Source organism: Alexandromys fortis, unplaced genomic scaffold, assembly GCF_014885135.2.
Source record: "Alexandromys fortis isolate MF-2015 unplaced genomic scaffold, M_Fortis_MF-2015_v1.1 scaffold_87, whole genome shotgun sequence".
In the NCBI taxonomy this organism is placed as follows: Eukaryota; Metazoa; Chordata; class Mammalia; order Rodentia; family Cricetidae; genus Alexandromys; species Alexandromys fortis.
The window spans coordinates 6960531-6983168 of record NW_026067971.1 but is presented as its reverse complement, the minus strand read 5'-3'; the positions used below and the strand labels follow the sequence as shown (position 1 = coordinate 6983168).

Here is a 22638-nt window from a genome sequence, read left to right as displayed (position 1 = left end):
CTGTTTTTATTTATTTTATTTTCATCGTATTAAGCCTGCAGTTTTGGCTTTTATCTTTTTATACCCTTCTAATCCTTTCAATCAAAAGACTTTAATTGAAAGAAACTTGATCACATTCTCTGTGCTTCTGCAGAAAGCCTCGATGACAGTGAAGTGATAAGTTACTTCATTCCTACTGAGAAACCACTGACAAAAGACAGAGCTGATAGTATTACTATGTTACCTGTACATCAACCACATTAAACATCTTCAAATACTCTACTTTACACTAAGTGTCTGAGCTTACACTTATGTAGTTTCTCAGATTGTTTCCTATAAGGTTCCAAACAGAAGCACTAGTATCTTATTTATTTTATTATTTTTATTTATTTTTATTATTTATTTTATTTGTTTTTGTTTAACTGTTGAGCCAGAGTCTCAAGCAGCTGGGGTTGTCCTGGAGCCCTGAGAATCTGATGTCCCTGCCTTCACTACCTGCCTGGCTGAAGTACTGTGGTCAGTAAGCTGAGCCATGGGGCTCTTCTCGATACCTGGATTAAGTCACAGGATAAAGGAACTGGTTATATGTTCTCTGTGTGCCACATCCGCTCGCTGAGTTTCCAAACTGTTCTAGCGGCTCCTGTGAGCGCCAGTGCAGTCAACACAGGCTGTGCGTTGTCAGCTTCATTTTCAAGCCTCTTCTACTTCTTGAATCTGACACTTGATATAGTGACCGATATGAAAAATAAATTTAAATGTCCTTGATTTATCTGTACTTGAGTGTTTGCAGATGTTGATTGCAGCCAAAAAGAAAATGCAAATGATCCAACCACATTGTGATGAAGAACTAAGTACCTCTGGCCTACAGGGTCTCATCCTCATTTTAGAAGGATTTAGGATGTCTTTAGCAACTCTTTATCTTGAAACAGATTTAATATCTTGCTTGATATGATAGTTAACTCAATCTCCTAGATGTTTCAACAAGACATTCCTTGGAAATCTGTACCCTACTGTGTAATTAGTCCTGTTTAACCAGGTAAAAAATGAGTATGTTATTAAAAATGTACAAATAATGGGCTCTTTGGGTGATTCAGAACAAACAGCCTTAGCGGGCCTTATAACACTCATGAAGCTTTCAGTAGTATTGCCTATGCTGGCTAGTTTTGTTAATTTGACCCAAGCTACAGTCACCTGAAAGGAGGGAGCCTCAGCTGAGAAAACACCCCTCCTCAGACTGTGCTGCAGGCCTGTAGAACATTTTCTTAATTAGAGATTGATGGGGAGGGCCCAGCCTGCTGCACGTGGTATTATCCCTGGGCAGGTGGTCCTGATTCTATAAACCACGGGGAGCAAGAAGGTAAGCAGCACCTTTCCATGGGCTCTGCACCAGCTCCTGCCTCCAGGTTCCTGCCCTGCTTGAGTGTCTGCCCCAACTTTCTTCCAGGATGAAAAATGACATGGGGTTTTGGGTAAGAAAAGCCTCTGAATGCTTACAGCTTGCTGCGCTGTTGTGTGGAGCATGGAAGACAAGATTGCCGAGAGCAGTGCAGACAACGGAGACCTGGCTTGTCAAGTCTCCAAGGGAGGTTTGAGAGCCCCTTAATGATGTAATGAGGGTCATTTGGTATTGAGTCGGGAATATGTGGTTCTGGTTAACCGGGGCTGAAGAAACAGCTGTGGTTACCAAGAGACCAGAACCACTGAAGTAAATTTTTGCTTTACTGGAACAATTGATGCTGGTCAGTTGGGGCTAAGAAATTAGCAGTGAATAAGAAGAGACCAGCATTACCGAGGTAACGTTTTCTGAGAGTATTTCCTTGGAGTCAGCACCACAAGCTGTGCTCCAGAGGTGGTCAAGGTTGTCCCTGGTGCTGGCAGTCAAATTAGTCAAGAGTCACCCAAATGGTACTGGTTCTGAAGGCATGACGGGATCATGGGGAGCAGCTGAGGAAGCCATTTGGAAGGTGTAGCTCAAGCTGCAGTGGAAGCCCTAGGACTGAAGGGGCCATTGCAGAGAAGTCGAGGCCTGGAACCATGAAAAGGAGAGGCTGTTGGTGAAAGTGCAACCCAGCTGCAGCAGAAACCCCAGCATTTTGGAGATGCCAGCACCATGGTGTGGCCACCAAGAACAGCAGCAGTGGAATGGAGCATCCTGGGCCTAGAGGACAAGCTGTGTGCTGAGCGGGTGGAGGCAGAGAAGTGAGCCCAGCCCTTTGGAGGAGCCCAGAAGGAGAAGCCCTTTCCTCCCCAACTAGTGGATCTGAGACACCATACATTGTGTTAATACACAGCTGGAGTTGTGAGAAGTTATTTTTTATTTTACAGGAGCCCACAGTTGAGACTTTAAACTTTTGAAAAGTTTTACAAAGACTTTGGATTTTAAAAGAAAGTTTGGATAAGAGACTAAACTTAAACATTTGAATTTTTAAACACTGTGGACCCTTTAAAATTTGGAATATTTCATATTGCAATGTTCATATCAATGCAAGATCTTGGGGATGAACAAGAAAGGAAGGTTGTGGCTGAACAGTGATGTGCTTGTGTGTCAAGCTGACGAGGGTCAGAGATGCTGGCTGGCCAGGAGAGAGCCGCAACTGAGAAAACGTTTCTCTCCAATCAGGCTGTAGGCAGACCTGTGAAGAACTGATGGGGAGGACCCAGGCCATTATGGGTGGGGCCACTCCTGGGCTGATGGTCCTAGGTTCTGCAAGAAGGCTGAATAAGTTATGGCAAGCAAGCCAGTAAACTGTGCCCTCCACGGTCCCCGCATCAGCTCCTGCCTCCAGATTCCCGCCCTATTTGAGTTCCTGTCCTGACTTTCTTCAATAGTGAACAGCGATATAGAAGTGTAAGCCAAATAAGCCCTTTCCTCCCCAACTTCTTTTTGTCACAGTGTTTCATCACAGCAACAGAAACCCTAGCCAGGTCATTACTTTTAAAATGTCTGCCACACCTAAGTAGCACTCCACTGTAGCAGAACCAACCCATAACACAACAGGAACAGAAGCGGAGGAATCAGAAGGGAAATCTGAGTCTGCCCAGACACCTCAAGCTGTAAAGCATTGTAACTAAAGGAAACAAAATTGCCTAGAGTCAAGTGGCTGAAATAACACAGGGGGAAACTGCCACAGGATGGAGCCAGTGATCCCCTGCTGTGGAAGGGGAAGGAGCTGTGAGGCCTCAACCTTTTACTGGAAGAGACAGCTTCCCCAATGGGTAACCACCATGCTTTTTTTTCTTTTGAGGGTAAAGTTTCACCCTTAATGGCACTCAATGGGATGGACACACACTTGAACACACACTCACTGGGACACATACTTGTGCGCACACACATGTACATATATACTCAGACACACACAGAGAAGGGACAATTGGGGAGAGAGGAAGGGGATGAGCAGAAGTGGGAAGGGGAGACACAGAAGGTGGTTGAGTGTAAATATACACATGAGTGTAAAATATACACATGTATGAAAATGTCATAATAAACCCATTATTAAATATAATTAACATATGCTAAGAAAATTTTAACAAATGCAGTATGACAAGTATTAAAACATAAATTAAAAATAAGGATTAGCTTAATAATAAAGTATATAAGTCACCAAAGCTTCCAGAAAAACTGCTTCTGTTACCTAGACTCTTGAGATCACCACAGTACACTGTATCCATTCTAAACAAATCACAGAAAATCTTACTGATCCTTGCAGTGTAATTTTTTTGAGACAAGGTATCATTACTCGTCCATGCTGGTCTTAAGCTCATAGCACTCCTGCCTCAGCTTCCTCAATGCTGGGATTACGCGGAAGTGCGACTATGCCTAGCTCCACTCTTATTACATGTTTTTGTTAATATACCGGATTTTCACCTTTTGGGGGTTAAATAACCCATTTCCACCAAACAGTGGAGGTCGGCAACGTGTTTGTCATCAGAGCTAAGACTGCCATGTGCAAGGACAGCTGTGCTTTTCACACCTTTACAAAGAAAATTACTCGTAATCTACCATACAGTTAAACAGGGTTTCCCCCAAAAAGTAGATAGGCTGCAAGAGGAATAACGAGAGTTTGAGTCTAGCCTGGGCTACACAGTGAGATTCCATCTCAAGCAACAGCAAGAAACAATTTACAGCACCCACTGAGCAGAAACGGATCTCAGTGTAACAAGTCACAGATTCATTAGGTGGTCTGAGGTTTATATACAGTTCAGTGTTTAAACTGCTTGCCTGCTACATCAGAAAGACTGTCAATCTCTAGGACCAGAGGCAGGGAGAGAATTGGCTATTTTTATTTTTAAAATGTACATTTTAAAACAGTTTGAGTCAGTCTATGAGTGCAGACCTATGACTTCACTACTTGGGGTCATAAAAGCAACCTGGATTTTTTAAAGTATTATTTTATGCTTAGAAGTCAAATATAAACTAGACCTGGATGGAGGTGGGTGGTCCTTGGACTTCCCACAGGGCAGGGAACCCTGATTGCTCTTTGGGCTGACGAGGGAGGGGGACTTGATTGGGGGTGGGGGAGGGAAAGGGGAGGCGGCGGTGGGGAAGAGACAGAAATCTTAATAAATAAATAAATAAAAAAGAAAAAAAGAAGTCAAATATAAGAAATACTTCTGAACAAAAGCTCTAAATGATTTAAAAATCTATCAGAATGACAAATTCTAACCAGAGCAAAAATTGTGTCCCATTTTACAAAATTTACTGCAAGTTCAAGAATGGCCTGGACTACAGAGTAAGTTCCAGAGCGACCCAGGAAACTCAGTGAGGACATAGCTTATACACACAAGCACAACTGGCCTGGCTTCCTACACCACAGAACAAAACAAAAGCTCTCTGAGAAACATGACAGCAACCACGAATGCTGGTCATAAAATACAAATTTAGCAATGTTATAAGATTAGAATTCTGAAAATGAGCTGTTCTGTTAAAGTTAGAAAATAGATATTGCACCATTTAAAGAACATATAACTAGTGATACATTTTCTCTTCAAGTAACATACTAGAAAATTCTATGAAGAGCTGGTATGGTACAGCACACCTGCAATCGCAGCATTTGGGAGACAGATGCAGAAGGATTGCTGAGTTCAAGTCCAATCTGGTCTACAAAGCAAGATCAGGCTACATAGTAAGTTGGACCAAAAAATAAAACTAAAAAGGAAAAAAAGAAAATATTCTAACTATTAAAGTACCTACATCGAAAAATTATTATATGGTATTTTTTCTAACACACAAAGCATTTATTGAATTTTAAAAGTTAAATAATTCACACTAATAGAATAACAGTTTTATACTACAAACAAAAGACAAAGTGCTGTAACTTATTAGGTCACAAATGCTTTATTCAATGAAATTACAATTGTAAATTGTTACAATTTAAAATACTAAATGCAACTTGGATTTTTTCCAATATTGTTTTATACTTAGAAGTCAAATATAAAAAATACCTCATAATAAAAGAGCTCTAAGTGATTTTTAAAATGTATCAGAATGACAAATTCTAACCAAAGTAAAACTTCTTTTTGAACTTTACAAATTTTTGTTCATCACTACGTACTCAGAAACGTGAAAACCAGATGCAGTAATTAGCTCCACAGAAAAACAAACGAAACAGAACCAAAGGAAGACAGAGTTACTGCAAGCCAGCAGACTCTGACTGTGGACTACACAGAAAGAACGCCCTCTAGCTGGAGTTTCTGTAGAGTTCTTTTCAATTAAAAAGGAGGAATGAACCTCACACAAAAAATCTTATTTACAATAAAGCAAATTTTAGGGAAGAAAGTGCCCTGAATCCTGCATTTGCTGTTCGGTTAAAATACATCAGCATTGCCAAGCCAGCATCATGGTAGTGGGCAGTGACCACATGCCAGCTATGGAACTAGTAATGGAAAACAAACGAAGCATGAGGGACCTGGTTCAACACAACTGGCACCTTGTACAAGAGAATTTATTTTCCTATAGATGAAAGATGATACTCTATAGTTAAGAAACAGATAAAGTGAAATATATGCCCTACAAATTTTGAGATGAGTGGCTTAATTCAAAACGACAGTTCAACTCAGAAAGTGGTATCCAAATAGGACATACCTTACAACATTGGAGTGCCCCGAAGTGCATTGGGAACACACTGAGGTTTTCCAAATAAAGTTCCCAGAATCTCAAAAGTGCTTAAAGCAACACTCCCTGCTTTAAACCCAGTACATTTCCTAGGTAGCGCCCTGCGGGGAGTAAGCTTCCTTTGTCGCGTCAGACCTGCAAGTCACCTCCTATATGCCTTTCATACAGTATCTCTTTTAAGGAAAGAGTAACGCGTTTTAATAAGTATCTCGGCACCCAAAGCACAGGTCCTCCTCCCAAGCAGGGTCCCGCTGACTCTACGGGAAGGCCACTCCTCCCACCAGCGGGTGCCTGGGGCCAGCTAACCTGGTTCCGTGTCACTGCTGTCGGAGGAGCTCGAGTCGCTGCTGCTGCTCTCGGACCCCGAGCTGCTGCTGTCACTGCTGCTGCTGCCGCCGCAGCTGCTGCTGCTGTCGCTCAGGCGGGACCCGCTCCCCAGCCCGGGCTGTGGCGGCGGCGTGGGCGTGGGCTGCGGCTTCTCGGCTGCAAAACAGGGAGCATTAACCCACAGTCAGCGATTGCGGGCGGGCACTGGGAAACCGCCATCTACCTTTTGCTGGACGTTTTGTTTGCCGTTTCCTACTGTTCAGCTGGTTGTTGACGTCCAGCAACCGCCTCTCCAGCTCCAGTTTTTTCTGGGAATGGAGCTCTTCCTTAGAGCGGACGACCTTCTTCGCTGTGGGAGGGGGCGACGGTGAGAGAGGGCGGGGCGGGGCCGGGCGGGGTGGGCGGGGCCTGGCAGTAAGGGTTGGGAAGCGACTGGACCTGGCCAGGAGAGCATGGTTTACCTTGGGGCTTCAGTGACCGCTTCCGTAGACAGGCGAGGACATACTTCTCCAATTCTCTAAGTGTTGATGCCTTCAGAGTCTCAAAGTCAATCTCGATCTCATCTGGGTTGGAGTTTCTCAGGGAAGGCTCCCTTGACTGTATTATATGAACTATGCGCCCAAGTTTTTCCCCAGGAAGTTTGTTTATGTCCAGACTCAACTGCCTTTTCTCATCATAGTTCATGGGCTTCGCGTTGTCTTCATCGTCAGATTTCAAAGGTGGTTTCTTCTTTTTTGGTTGACTGTAATAGAATTATACATTTGTTTCATCCTAATTTACTAATCTAGGTAGGGGGATGGAAACCAGGGTTTTGCATAGGCTAAAAAAGGGCAATCTATTACCAAGCTACCCTTCGGGCAAAATCAATTCCCGCTGAACGTACTTACTTGCTCTTGGGCCTTTCTTTTTGTTTAATTAGTTTAAGCTTTTTCTTTGCATTTTCATCTCTGGTGTTAACCTTTTTTCTTTTCGGTGCCCTTCTAGACTTCTCATTCTTTTTTTTTAGCTTACGAAATGGAACTTGGGACAGAACTTGTAGCTGCTGATGAACAGCATTAAGCTGGGAAAGGAAAAAAAAAAAAAAACAAAAGCCTTTAGGCATTCATGGATCATTGAAGCCACCAGAAAAACATGCTACTCCAAAGTCATCCCATTCCCCTTTGTGAAATTCAGCTCGTGTTCTGCTTCCTCCAGGATTTTGCTTCATTTTAGAAGTCCAGCGATTTGAAGGGTGTGTATAAAACTTCAAACATTATCTCATGCTCAACCTAAACTCTTACCATCTAAAACTGGTCCAGGAGGACTGAAAACATAGCTCAACAACACAGCACTTGCCTATGCAAGCTCCTAGATTTGAAGCTATCATTATAGATAGACAGACAGACAGACATAGCATGGTGATAAAGTTAACACAGCCCAAGAACAGTTAGCATTTCAAGGTGTTAAGGTTTCTTTCAAAAGGTTTTTTTTTTAATAATTGTGTGTGTGTGTGTGTGTGTGTGTGTATGTGTGGTCACATATATACAAGTGTCTGTGAAGGTCAAAGGTATTGGTTCCTTTGGAGCTGGAGTTACATTACAGGTGGTTGTGATTAGCCAGATACAGATGCTAGAAACTGAACTCAGGCTCTGGGAGAACAGCCAGTGCTTGTAACTGCTGAGTCATCTCTCAGGTCCCAGTCTTCAGGCTTGAGTGTTGTGGGATAATTTGTGTTCTGACAAATAAAGTTTGCCTGGAGATAGGAGGGCGGAGCTAGCCACTATTTAACCATAGAGGCCTGGAGGAGACAGGAAGTGACAAGGCAGGGCGGAGACAGGATCCCAGTCTTTTGGACTGGAGGAATGGGAGAGGAAGGTCCCTGGTGGCTGGTCCTCTCATCCTCTGATCGTTTAGGTTTTACCCCAATATTTGACTCCTGGTTTTTACTGATAAGATTAATTAGACTTACGCTTCATAGGATCTCAGAACATGGTTAGTTTTATCATAGAAAGTAGCAAATGGTCTCATTTATAAAAGATCCCACATTGTGCTATAATACATTTCAATAAGTATTTCAATCAATCACTCAGACTAGGAATGTAAATAGAATTGTAAAAAATTCCCAGACATCATGGTACACACCAACAATTTCAGCACTTGAGGTGGAGGCAGAAGGATCAGAAGTTCATTACAAGCCAGGGCAGATGAGACAGTTTCAAAGAGGAGGAAAAAGGAAGTGGCTCTAGAATTGAATAGCATATAGATATTTTAGTAGGAAATATTAGACATGGCAAATGTGCCAGGAAGTAACTCAAGTTATAGACAGTGAGCGACTTAAATACAGCAGCTGTAAACCTATGCGCGTCCAGGACCAGCAGCGCAGGGACCACAGGAACACTACCTGTTCCTGAAGCTTGGCAAGGTGCCGCACTCGCTCGTCCTCGGAGTCTTCAGAAGAGCAGTCCTCGGAGGAGGCTGGGCTGCTGCTCTCTCTACCAAGGGCTTTCACACTGCTTTTAAGGCGATATGCGTGCGTGCTCTCAACAGGTTCGTCAGGAATCTTGGCAAAATGCATTTCAAAAACATCCTACAATGGAAAATTAGCCTGTTCACTTTTTTTTTTTTTTGGTTTATTTTGAGACAGTTTCACCATGTCCAGCTAGGCTGGAACTTGAAATCCTCCAGCCCACCTCCAGAATGCTGGGATTGTAGACATTTGCCACCTGGTTTGGTTTTCTCCATTTCTGATTTAATACAATTAGAACATTTTAAAAGCACACACACTGGCATATCTGGGGCAGGCTTTTTTAAGACACCAGAAGAAATGCAAGATGACACTTCTTTCTGTCTGTCTGTCTGTCTTGGCAAATTTCCTCCCCATTTCTCAGCAGTATTGACCTCTCATATTACAAAGGGAACCAGCTCAAGGGCTGGGTAGTTAGGTAAGCCATATTGTAAATATTCAACCTTTCAATGACTCAAGACTGGGCCCTTTTCTAAAGCGAACTGACTGTCCTCTCTCACTAATGAGGCATCAGTTTCTTCTGCACAGTCGGCTTCTTCACTTAAAAATGTGCTACTAAAGGTTGTAACTCCAGGAATTTTAAGCCTCTACAGCTGAATACATCCTTTGTAAATTGTCTAGTACTATTTAAGGACAGAGGTGTCCCTGTTGTGGCATGCTTGGAGCACAGAGCCTTCGCTGTGAGTAAAGGCTCACCTGAAGCATTCTAGCCATTGCCACGACTTCATGATCTGGAGGGTTGTATTTGTAGCAGTTCATAAACATTAATCTGACATCTGCAGCAAATTCATGTGCATCCTTATATTCTTGGTTGTCCATTTTCCCCTAATAAAAGAAAAATTAGAAGGATTCAAGGCAAGTAAAGTCAATTCACATGAAGCAATTTAGACATAAAGAGAAAGGCAGAAAAATGACAGAAAATACTTTCAACTTCTGGATAAGATGGTAGTGTCAAGATAATAAAAAAAAATTAGACTTAATTCCAAAGAGAGGAAAAACTTTTGAAAATCATAAACAGGATGATAGGGCAGCTGAAAACTAGGGAGAAACCGATGGGCAACACAGCAAAAAGAAGCCAAAGACAAACACGGGGGGTGGGGGGGCAGCAATATGGCTCCCTGGTTAGCGGAGAGGAAGCAGAAGCTACATCCAGAAGATGAGCCAGGCAGCCCCAGGGAGACATACTTGGTGGTTCTATCCACGGGATAAACCCACAGATCTCGCAAGCCTCAAATCCAATTGTGGCCCTTGCTGGGAGAATGACCTTTTAGGCAGGAGGGTTCTGCTGTGGGAGAGGTCCCATGGCTCAGAGGGCTGTGCCTAGATCTCATTAGAGCCTGAATTCAGTCTGTCATAGCTCTAATGTGGGAGACAGCTCTAGGAATGGCTGTGGACAACAGGGGCACAATACACTAAGAGTGCGGGTGACAAGAGACTTGACCTGGCAGTGCCAGGTCCGGAGAAGACCTTTGTCAACTGATACAACTGGAACTGACACCCCTGAGCCTAAGGTCAAGGGGTGGATCAGCTTGTGGGGCCACCTATCTGCCGTGAGGTCCGTGTATCTGGCCCAAGACCTCCGCTGCTCCAGTGGGCAAATCTGTGTCTGTAGCCACACCCCTCCAGCTAGGGACTGATGCCCTTGCAGATCTCAGCACTGGTCGCTTTTCCTTCTCTCAGTGTGCTTGGAAGAAACTTTCGGGCCAGGACGCCAGGAGTTTCCAGAGAGTAGGAGAACCTGCTCAGTGCAGACTCAAGTGTGCATTTGGCAACGGACACCACTGGTTTTCAAAGATAGGAAAATACTGAGGTAATGGCAGCTCTGATGGACACAACACACGAGACCCATTGGAGGTCACAAAGTCAGCTGCTCTGTCCCTGCAGTTAGCCACCTCAGTTTCCAAAGGTCAGGAAAGAAGCCACCACTTCTGGCTTTGGCTCACCGTGGCGTGCATGACTCCCGTGTGGCGGCCAGAGGACAGCCTGTGGGAGTCAGTTTCCTCCTCTACCGTGTGTGTCCCAGGAGTCAAACTCAGGTTCTCAAGACAGACTGCAAGTTTACCTGCTTAGCCATCCATCTGTCCCTATAATTTTTCTAATTTTTAAGAAATAATGCTCTAATTTTATTATCTTTTTAAAAGTTACTTAAAAAATTAGATGTCCCTTTTCTCTTTTTCCCCAATCTTACCTGATGTATTAAAAAAAACTTTGAAGTTCTTAATTTTCTATTCCACTCACATTATATAACTTATTTTCTTGTTATTGAGTCATTTTTTCCACTTTAAAAATTTTCCCCTAGTATGTACTTTCTCCTCTTTCTCTGCCCCTACCATAGCCTCATGCATTCGCTATTTTCACATTTAATTATTGTTTTTAAATTTAAACATACTCTACATTAGCTTTGCCATTTCCTGACTATTAATGATATATCAGTGATCTTTAATCAATTTTCACTGCACTTCTAAATCTCATGTTTAAAAGTTGTTTTCTCCTGTCCTGGTGCTGTGGGGAATTGAGCCCTAAAGGGCAGACTGTTCACTAAGAAAAAAAAAAAAAACAACAAAACAAAAAACAAATTAAACTCGAGATATCAAACAAACAGATGTATAAATCACAATACCCAAAACCAGTAGACAGCAACAAGACATCTCCAAAAAGAGTGTACCTTTCCTTAGCTGCTGAGTTCAAAGACACTGTGTGAAGATTTCAAAAGTTTACTAGTAAAAATGATCAGGACCTTAAGGAAGACACAAAAACAGAGGAACAAAGGAAAGAAGTCAATCACAGACCTGGAAGGAAGGAAGGCCCGCGACTCCAGAGAAAGTGAAAAGGAGGTCACCATTCTCCAGTCAAACCCAAGAAGACAGCGTAAGGGGATGACCCACAACCAGCTTCCTACTACACAGGGAACAGAGGAATCCCCAAATCTGGAAGGAGACGAGGGAACCCACTCCTTTCACTCACACTCAATACCACACTTTAATCTCAGAAGAAAACAAGATAGGTACCAGTAGGGGAGGACCAGATTGCCCTCTACTTAAAAGCCCATCAAGACTCATTGGGAGGCGCCCCCTCCCTTTCTGCCTCCTCTGCCGCCATGGCGCCCGTGAAAAAGCTTGTGATGAAGGGAGGCAAAAAAGGAAGCAGGTTTTGAAGTTCACCTTTGATTACACCCACCCTGTAGAAGATGGGATCATGGACACTGCTAATTTCGAGCAGTTCCTCCAGGAGAGAATCAAGGTGAACGGGAAAGCTAGGAATCTCGGCGGAGGGGTTGTGACCATTGAACGGAGCAAGAGCAAGATCACTGTCACAGCCAAGGTGCCTTTCTCCAAAAGGTATTTGAAATATCTCACCAAAAAATATTTGAAGAACAATCTCCGAGACTGGTTGCGTGTTGTCGCCAACAGCAAAGAGAGCTATGAGCTGCGCTACTTCCAGATTAACCAGGATGAAGGGGAGGAGGAGGATTAAGACACATTGGTCTGGAATGTTTTGTATTAATTCATAAATACAATTTAAGAACAACCACAACAAAAGACTCACCGGAAACCTCAGGCCTCATAAATACTGTAAGCAATGCACCAGGATACAGAAGTGACTGGGGTGGGGGGCCCACCATAAAATGCATTCTGAAAGAAGTACTCCAACAGCTCAATACATGAAAAGCAAGAACGGGTAGTTTGCATTGTGAGTTATCAGAAAGCTCTATGAAGCAGAGGAAATTGTCTGCAGAGTGAAGAAATAGATACCCAGTGAGATGAAAGAAAACCCTGGCTGAGCACACATCAGGCCACTGGACAGACAGCTAGTGTCTCCCCACACACATATGCACACACAACAAAACCCTCTCATCATCCAAAACAGACTACTGAGTCTAATGGACAGTTCTTAAGGGAAGAAAGCCAAATGGCCAATAAATATTTGACAGTGTTCAATATCCTTATCCATCTGAGGAAGTAAAAATGAAACTACATGGATTTTTTTTCTTAGCCCAGTCAGAAGGAAACAAACAGCACACGCTGGGAGAGATGCAGCAAAGGAGCGAGCCTCATACATGGCTGTGGAAATGAATCGGTATAGGCTCTCCATGTCAGCATGGAGTGTCCTCAAAAAACAAGAGAACATGGCCATGACCAGCGTATGAGTAAGTCCACAAAGGCCTCTACATCACAGCCCAATGACACATGTGAAGTCATGGATGTTGCTGTTCTGTGCATGACACACAAGGTGTGGAACCCCGAGATGTCCATCCATGGGAGACTGGTGAAAATGTGGCACCCACAATGGAGTTGTGCTCATTCCTCTTTAGAGTTGTAAACTTTGTAGGAAAATGGAGAGAACTGGAGATTAAGAGAAAAAAGACAGAAAGACAAACATGTTTTCTCTCACACGAAGAATCCAGATTTAAATTTGTGTCCATTCATGTGTATGTATATGCACAATAGGAAAGTAGAGAGCCTCTCTAGAGAGGCTGCAGAAAGAGCAAACCAAAGGCCCAGGGCGGCACAGGGTGGCAAACACGAACAAAGTGTAAGATGTACATGCATGACAATATCACGGCCAATGATACACATGTGTGTAAACTCAGCTCTTGGAGGTAGAATCAGGAGGATCAGGAGTTCAAGGTCTTTCTATGTTACGCAGCAAGTTTGAAGTCAGCTTGAGCTACATGAAACCCTGTTCCAACAAATGAACAAAGGAACCCGTTTCTTTATATGCTAACATGGAAGGAGGGAGGGAGGGAGGAAACGAAGAAGGACACTTACCTTTTTTTTTTTTTAAACAAATGTCAACCATTGTGCTTTATTTTCAGATTTTACACTTGGAAAAGAAATCAGCAAAAGAGAATGAAAAAGGCATTCTAGGCAGAATGGATGGGCAAGCAGTGCTTCCAGACTGTCTTGGCTGGGCAGTTTTACAGTAATAAAGCAAGGGTGTTAAAAACAGAAGAGTAACAGGGATGTGGGTTCCAGGCTCAGGTTGCTGCATGAAGAGGGTGAAGAGGGTAGGGTATGAGTGGATGTTATAGACAGGAAGACTGTGCCTCAGTGGGTAATTCACAGACTGGGGAATGAAAAAACAGCAAGGTCGCCAGGCACTTGGGAGGCAGAGGCAGGCTGAGCTCAAGGCCAGACTGGTCTCAAAGAGCTAGTTCCAGGAGTGTAGTGGCTCCTGCCTGTAGTCCCAGCATTCACAAGGCTGAGGAGGGTGGATCATGAGACAGCCTGGGATAGAAGATGCAGATGTAACTTTATTTTGTTTTTGTTTGAGACAGTGTTTCTCTATGTAGCCCTGGATGTCCTGGAACTCACTATGTAGACCAGGCTTGGCCTTGGACTAAGAGATCTGCCTTCTTCTGCCTTAGGATTGAAGGTGTGCACCACCACACCTGGTTAATTTTCTTTTAAACTTTCTTTGTGTATATAGATAGGGTCTTCCTTGTATGCATGTCAGTGTGCTGTGTGCATGCCTGGTGTCCACTGAGGCCAGAAGGCACTGGGTCTTCTGAAACTGCAGTTGAAGACAGCTGTAAGCCACTGTGTTGTTGCTGGGAACTGAACCCAGGTCCTTTACAAGAGTAGTATGTGCTTTTAACCACTGAGGCATTCTACATCCCCGAGAACATAATTTTCTACCAATTATATCAGTGACAATTGAGAATGATTTCAGAGATACATTAAAGCTGACATCCCTCTAATGGCCTTCTAACTGGTGTGTACACAGCTCAAAGTCGTGAGGTAGTACTCATGTTTAACGGGTGCTTTTCCTTAAGACTCAGGTTTCCCTCACATCCTCCGTACATACAAGCTCATACAAAGATACTGTTCTGAATTGTTTGCTTTACCACCTGGCCATTCTACAGGTTACCTTCTCCACTTGAAACACCCTACAACTATAAACTTCTATTTATCTCAACTTACGGTATTTAAGATAGTACTCCTCTTTTTGTTTGTTTATTTTTCAAGAAAGGATTTCTCAGGAGTCCTAGCTGTTCTGGAACTTGCTCTGTGGACCAGGCTGGCCTCGAATTCACAGAGTTCCGCCTGTCCCTGTCTCCTGAGTACTGGGATTAAAGGTATGTGCCACTGCTAGATCATCCTCTCAAACCTTTGGGACTGAGCTTGCATATGTGAGAAGGTAAAATGTGCTTTTTAGGACATAACTGTTAAAAACTTATGGCATGGATCTTCAGACCGAAAGGGTTAATTAATTTCCAGTACAAGATGGGTAAATGAGAAGCCAGCTAAAGAGAGGAAAGCAAATTATGTACAAAGGAAGGTAAATTGCTTGACAGCAGATAGATGCTGGAAAGTTCTCCAAGTGCTGAGAGAAAATGGCTATCATTCTGAATTCTATATTCAGGTAAAGAATCATTCATGATTCATCTATATATGAACTGAATTTGCTATCTATGAACTCTTAAAGAATGACACTAACTGAACTAATGTGAGGGGACAGCAGAATACGAGAAATGAGGGCAAACACAAAGTTTAGTAACATGTTGACAAACTTTACTGTATTGATAAAAATGAAGAAACAAAACTGTGCTTTAAAGAGAACCAGGGCTGAGGAGGTGTGCAAGACTGAGTACCTATTCGCTCTCCACTGGCCTGTAAATAGAGGTGGTCACAGGAAAAATGAAAAGATGTGTTTAACATCCCAACGATCCACTTCAGGTGCTAGGATTCTGGTGATGTAATTTTTCTTCACAATTCTCTGGATATTAGATTAGCTTTCTTTGCCATGATGAAATACTTTTACAATCAAGAAAAGAAAAGAAAGCTCTTCCCACTCAGGCAGTGTTTTACCTTAATAGTTCCGAGATCCATGGGATTTGTGACAATGTCATAGTAGTTGTGGAGCCCCAGAGCATCAACATCCACAGGACTATAGAAGGGCCACGCGTATGGCAAGTGTTTCTTGGCCAGCATTTCTTTAAGAATCTCACTGCAGTACTTCAATTGTCCAGTTACTTTGACTGTTTTTAAAGCTCTGTGTTGTTGCTGAGAGTCTGGCAAAACACTCTTCAGTATGTTCTCTTTCACCGAAATGCTCATTGACTTCGTTTCTCTGGTCGTCTGAGGAAACTTGCTGCTTGCTCTAACTGTGGAAGTGGTCGGAGTGGTGGTGTCTGCTCTCCTCTTCACACCCTTTGTGATCTGAACAAATTCAACAACAAGTGACCCTTAAGGAGACACCACTCATTGGTAAAGCAGAAAACTGCATCACGCACTAATGCCAGTAGAGGTTAATTCCCATTTTACAAACTGAACAGAACTCTGATGTTCCCTTCCCATAATCTGAAGAACAATCTTGCACAAACCTTAAAGACTAGTGAAAAATGGAAAATCAAAGTCATAGCTATACTAGTAATGTCTCCGAGAGCATGAAATGAGCTGGGGCACACAATTTAAAACACAGCTGTGTGTGTCAGGTATGGCGGCATGGCCCACAGTGTTGATGGGCTTGAGGCACCAGGAGTGAGGATTCCAGAAAAGGTCCACTAATAGTGAGATCTTGCCTCAAAACAAAACAAAAAAACTATAATTGTAATTGCTACATTAAAAGAAAAACAAAAACTACCAGTGTAACTATGGATAATTTGTTTTGCTTGTTTTTGAGAGGGCTTTCTCTGTAGCCCAGGCTTAAATGCCTTCCACACTGTTCTCCAGTTTGTGATTCCTGCCTTAGCCGTGAGCACGAGCACTCCAGGGCTACACCACCAAATGTGGATCAGAGAGACAGCTTATACTAGGAAGACTGTCAAGATCCTACTTTAGAAACCCTGTAAACTGTGGTTAATATTAGAGCCTCTGTCCACAACATGCATAGACAGGTGTGCAGCATCCACAGCAGACTCAAAATTGCCTGAAACTTCAGCTTCAGGGGATTTTATGCTCTTTTCTATCCTCCAAGGTAAGTGTTGTGACTCACACTCTCTCACGTACATACACATATAATACGCTCTTTTGCACACATGTAAATACACATTCTCTCTCTCTCTCTCTCACACACACACACACACACACACACACAGACAGACACACACAAACACAAACTTACTTGGACTACAGTCTGTGAGTCAGAGGTGGGGGGAGCATCATGCCCCATGTTTAAGGGAGAGAGGGAGAGCTCACAAAACCCAGAAGAAATCTCTTGCCGCTTAAATGCTGCTTTGGAGGGGACTTGATCCTTGGCCGAGGAAGCTGGTGTCTTCTGTTGCGTATCTAGGGAAGTGTGAACCAAAGTCATGATAGGCACACAAGACCATTTCCCCACTTCCCACCCCACTCTACTTCCGTTGGCAAAGTAGGCCCAGTTCACTGTTGCTGACAATCTGGTCTAAGATGCTGGAATCCCGAGAGATCAAAAGTCTTTAAAGCTGAAAACCCCCAAATAGCGAAATCTCTAAAGTATAATTTTGAAAAAGTTAAGTTGAAGCCAGGTGTGGCAGACAGGCCAGACCTTCCAGCTTGAGGCACAGATTATGGCTTTCTTAATTAATAGGACCACAGTCCTTCAAAAAGTGATAACTAACAAACAAGATCATTTCAAATTTAAAAGCATCTACATATCAAAGGAAATAATTAACAAAGTGAAAAGATAGCTGTTTATCACACAGGAGATTAATATCCAGAGTAGATTTAAAAACTAAATAAAATGCCTGGAGCTGGAGAGATGGCTCAGCAGGCTAAGAGCACTCAGTCTACATCCATGGAAACCAAGGTCCAGATCCCAGTACTCATGTAACAAAGTGAATGCCTGTAATTCCAGCTCTAAGGGATCAAAGGCTCTCTAGGCCTATGTGTGCACACAAGGATATACTTACATGCATTATATGCACACAGACACATCTTTTTAAAATCTTTAAAAATTTTATAACACCTAGCCGGGTGGTAGTGGCACACACACAACGCTACTCTCCATGTAAACAGTCAGTGTCAACTATTTACTCTGACTTACCTTTCTTTATTCTTTCCTTACCACCCACAACTTGTTCTTCTTGTGGCATCTGAGATAATTTCTGCATAAATAACTTCTCTAGAGCTTGGGCCATGAGAACAATGTCATCTTCAGACTAGAAAACACGTTAGAAGATATGCTGAGATACATAGGGTGGCTGCTGTGTCACATTTATTTCTAGAATGTGCCACAGCACTCTGAGCTAGGACTTAACTCCTCTAGTTAGAAATAGTGGAACAGGAAAGAGCTTAAATTCTAGCAAACCTTGTCTTTTAAAAAGGAGCAGGGTGATTTCTGAATGCCAAAAAAAAAAAAAAAAAAAAAAAAAAAAGCAATCTAACCAATCCAGCAACACGAAAGCGCTGTTACTCTAACAGAAGTCTCCCAAGCACTTCTCCATCTGAGTGGCTAAAGGACCACGCATGCACACTGCCTGGAATTGAATCTGCTCTCCCTGTCACTGCCGAGGAGAAAGCAGCAGCCCGACTGAAGCATTTCTAAGGTAGAAACTCTGGGAAAGGGACTCCACTTGGTTGGGTTCAGTCCTCAGCACTACAGAGGCAGTAGGTAGGAAATTTAGCCAAGAGTAAATTAAATGTCACCAGGTTGTCACAGAGAGCGAGGCCACCAGTGCCGCTCTTCTCTCTTTCTCATCGGGACGAGGTCCCACTCTGTCCCTTGCAAAGCCGCCTGCCTCAGCCTCCCGGTTACTGGGTTATAGGTGAGCTACCAGTTTGGCTTTGGGTTTGTTTCCTTCCTTCCCCCCCCCCTTTTTTTTTTAAAGCATAGGCTACTTTAGCTATTCAAGCAAAAATACCATCAATAGGCTGAAAAAAAATAAATTAAGGAAATATATTGAAATATGAAAATTATGAAATCCAACCAGAAACAATTTACTGAAAATATGCAAAGGAGGGAACGACTCCTGAAAGCTCTTCTGACCTCTGCACGAGCTCACACACTACTACGTAAACCTGTAATCCCAGCACTGCAGAGGCTGAGGCACGAAGACCTTGAGGCCAGCTGCAAATGGAAACCTTGTTTTAAACTGCCCCTCCCCTCCAAAACAACACATCAAGTATTCCCAGTCAGGAATTGGAATCTGAAATCATAATACTTATATACATGCTTGTATACATAACAGAATAGACTAGGCAGTATAATGTCAAGTTTACATACCTTGTTATATAAATAACAGTTGGAAAACATTGTATTGAAGTCTTCTATGCATTCAGAAGCCTTCACATAATACTTATTTTCCAGTCGTTTCTTAATTGTATTTAGATCCATTGGGGCTTTTATGATGCTGTAATAGTCCTATGGTTTGAAGAAGGTAATGGTGTTAGAATGAGGCTGGGGCATAGCTGGGTGGTAGAGAGCTCATCAACATGCAAGAGCCTCTTGGCTCCATCCTCAGCACCACGATAAATCAACAACAGATTGGAGCTGTAGCTCGGTGGCAGGCATACTTGTTTAGTGTGCCTGGAGTCCTGGAAACCAAAGCTGGTTGTCACAATGTCACTTTCCAGAGGAAAGGCAGCACGGAGGTGCTGCTCTAAGTAAGCATGCGGCCCCTGAGCTTGATCGCCTCTTTGTGCCTCAGGACCCACATGGTGGAGAGAGAGAAATGACTCCCCAAAGTTGTCCTCGCTGAATGTACATAGACGCATGCGAGCAAACAATGAAGACATTTCAAAGACTGGCAAAGGCAAGATTTAAAACATTTATTTTTGAAAAATGTAAAAAGAAGAGAATGGGGGGGGCAGTATTTATAGACTGACGTGTCTGACGCCGGACTCCATCACAGGTTGTGCTGCTACTACACGACTAAAACCTTCACGTGAAGCCCAAAGCTGAGTGGGACAGGCTGTACAAGCCAGACTCTGAGTAGTATAAATAAGGCCTTCTCAAGAGGTAGACTGGCGACCCCTCTTCTCAGAAAGCTGCTGTGACATGCTGTTAAAGTGTAAATGTTGGTGTCCACACATTAAGTTTCATTTTGAAAGTGGGCAGAACACTTAGGACAGTCTTCAGGGTGCTGAATAATCTGGTGTCTAATTATGCATATTTTATAATATTAAAGATTAAGTTAAAACATTTTATGTGTCTGGGTGCTTTGCCTGCATGTGTGTCTGTGGAGCACGTGTGCCTGGTGCCTGCAGAGACCAGAAGAGGGCATTGGATTCCTGACGTGCCCATTGCATACCCATCAGTTCTCACTCCGTTCCCCGGGACCACATAAAAAGGCAGCTGTGGCGGTGATGCACATCTGTAATCTCAGTTCTTCCACAGGGAGGTGGAAGGCGGAGCTATGCCGGCTAGCCTGGCATGCACAGGACAGCGGCAAAAAGTTGGATGTTGTCTCCTACCCTGCAAGTGCCCATGCTTTTTAATAAGTCTTTACAATTCACAATTGCTCCCTCCAAAGCTTACCTCTGGAGGGAAGTTATCAGTCTGGACTTCCCAGGATTCTCCGAGAAGGGCTTGAACAGGGTTAGAAGTTTCATTAAAGGAAAGTGTCAAGAGTTGCTTCTAGGAGAGCATCTTCCATGCCCCCTGTGCAGTTACGTGGGTGGGGTAGGGGCTCTGACACCTGCAGGCCTGGAAGTGAACTTGGCTGCTGCATCTCAGTGACTATTCTCTCCTGTATTTCAAACATCTATCCCTAATGGGGGTGCTTTATGCAAACAACATAGGCTGGAAAGGAAACCTTGTTCTATCTTAGTAGTGAGTTTGCTCCCTTCTGATCCACTTCTACTTTGCTTTGGGATCCTGCCTAGATTCCCAGTACCTGAGGTCTGGGCCAATGAGATGGTCCAGCAGGCAAAAGTGCTATTCCTATGGGCACTGACAACTTGAGTTCAATCCCTGGAACCCAGGGTTGAAGGAGAGAACTGGTACCCCCAAGTTGTCATCTTACTTCCACATGTATCTTGAAATGAGCACACACACACACACACACACACACAGAGGAATAAAGAATAATTAAAAATTAACATCTCATAAAATGCTCACAGGCAGCTTTAGTTTCACAGCGTCCACGGGCTGCTGGAAGGGCCAGGAGAACTGATGCTTCCAGAGAGCCTTCAGGACCACTTTCTGCAGGAACTGCAGCTGATTCGTCAGCCGCCCATTTCTCTTAGTGTTTATGAACTCTGGCGGAGGGGGGTTAACAATCGCTGTCTGTCGACTTGGCAGAGACATTCTCAACCACTTAAGATCCTGGTGTTCTAATGTTGTCTACAAGTACATGTCCTGAAAAAGAAAAGAAGAAAAACTGAGTACTTTAAAAACTGCTGTTTGTAAGAGTCCAAAGTACTTATTCAAGAGAAAGAGTGCTTTTGTTGCTTTGTTTTCAGGACTTTGGAGATGGCTCCACTATGTCTCTGAGGCTGGCCTAGAGCTCACTATGAAGGACACCACCATGCCAGGCTTGTGTTGCTGCTGCCGCCATTATCTGAGACTGGGTCTCATGCCATATCTTAAATGTCCTTCAGCTAAGCTTCCTGAGTATTAGGATTGCAGGTGCAACAGTCACACACAGCTAAGACACGCTGATTCAAAACACATTATAGTTGTTTAAATGTTCATTTACAAACGTCTAGGCCAGGCAGTGGTGGTGCACAACTCTAGTCCAGCAAGCGGGAGGTAAAAGCAGGCAGATCTCTGTAAGTTTAAGGTCAGCCTGGTCTACATAGTGAGTTTCAGGCCACCCAAGGCTGCATAGTGAAATCCTGTCTCAAAAACAAAAGCATCTCCTGCTCTAAAAATCCCACCACATCTTAGGCCAAATCAAAAAGGAGAAAATTTTTAACAAATACTAACCTTTTTTATACAAACAGTATACATTGTTTCATTGTGTATGTTTTAGTCTTAGATGGTTTAAATTCCACACTTCACAGAATTTTTTTCTGTTCTTCAAAAATATAAATTGAGGTCTTAGCAGGAAAAGTCTACAGATTCCTAATAAAAAGAAGTACCAGGAGTGTTAAGGTACCATTGGGCTATAGGGATTCTGGAATTGTTCATTGAATGTGGGGGAAATAAAAGATTTTTAGCTAATCCCCCCAAATTATCTAACTATTTAAAATCCTAATTCAAATCAATACCCACAAGTTATCCTCTGGCTTTTACTACACACACACACACCACCACCACCACCACCAACAACAACAACAACTAGCTCTAAAATCAATGCTTTGCCCAACAAGACGACTTAGCAGGTAAAGACACTGGCAGCTTGATGACATGAGTTTGATCTCTGAGTTCCACGCTGTGGGAGAGAACTAACTCTTGCTATGTGTCCTCTAATGTCCACACATGGTCCACGGCACAAGCACACAAATGGAGACACAAAATAAAACCCCAAACATAGGGCCTGGGAGCATACCTCAGTGGCAATACCTGGGCTTAGTCAGGGCAAGGCCCTGGTCCAAGCCTCAACACCAACAACAATAAACTAAGAAAGGTGGAAACCCAATGCATCAGGAAGAGAAATGCCCAGTGTTGAGATCAGCTCTTTGGTGCACACTGTTATATCTAAGATGCTTAGACTGTGTCATTGCTACATAGAGGGCAGATGCTGGGAACGTGCACAGTTCCCTGTGCACACAAGCACAAGGAGAAGTGGCTGTCCACCTCTAGACCTCTTAAAGCTAAGCCAAGAGCCACAGGCATGAAGTCAGCATTGGTTTGGCAGTGCTGCCTCAGGATCGTGCATCTTGTGGTAAATCCATCTTAACTATTTAAG

The 22638-nt window shown here is 43.3% G+C and overlaps 1 protein-coding gene and 1 pseudogene across 1 annotated transcript in view; one reads left to right on the top strand and one right to left on the bottom strand.

Annotated features, from left to right (window-relative positions):
- The window catches only part of Brdt (bromodomain testis associated), a 38451-nt gene extending 17359 nt beyond the window's left edge, over positions 1 to 21092 (bottom strand). Inside the window, exons 1-11 of the mRNA XM_050155864.1 lie at positions 20904 to 21092; positions 19068 to 19205; positions 17889 to 18003; positions 16989 to 17152; positions 15734 to 16084; positions 9618 to 9746; positions 8799 to 8984; positions 7306 to 7478; positions 6880 to 7160; positions 6642 to 6767; positions 6398 to 6574 (exon numbers count right to left, since the gene is read on the bottom strand). Coding sequence (XP_050011821.1) covers positions 6398 to 6574; positions 6642 to 6767; positions 6880 to 7160; positions 7306 to 7478; positions 8799 to 8984; positions 9618 to 9746; positions 15734 to 16084; positions 16989 to 17152; positions 17889 to 18003; positions 19068 to 19205; positions 20904 to 21092 — 2029 coding nt within the window. The remainder of the gene's footprint in view (positions 1 to 6397; positions 6575 to 6641; positions 6768 to 6879; positions 7161 to 7305; positions 7479 to 8798; positions 8985 to 9617; positions 9747 to 15733; positions 16085 to 16988; positions 17153 to 17888; positions 18004 to 19067; positions 19206 to 20903) is intronic.
- On the top strand, positions 12019 to 12395 carry LOC126509761 (60S ribosomal protein L22-like; annotated as a pseudogene).
- Positions 21093 to 22638: the final 1546 nt, after the last annotated feature.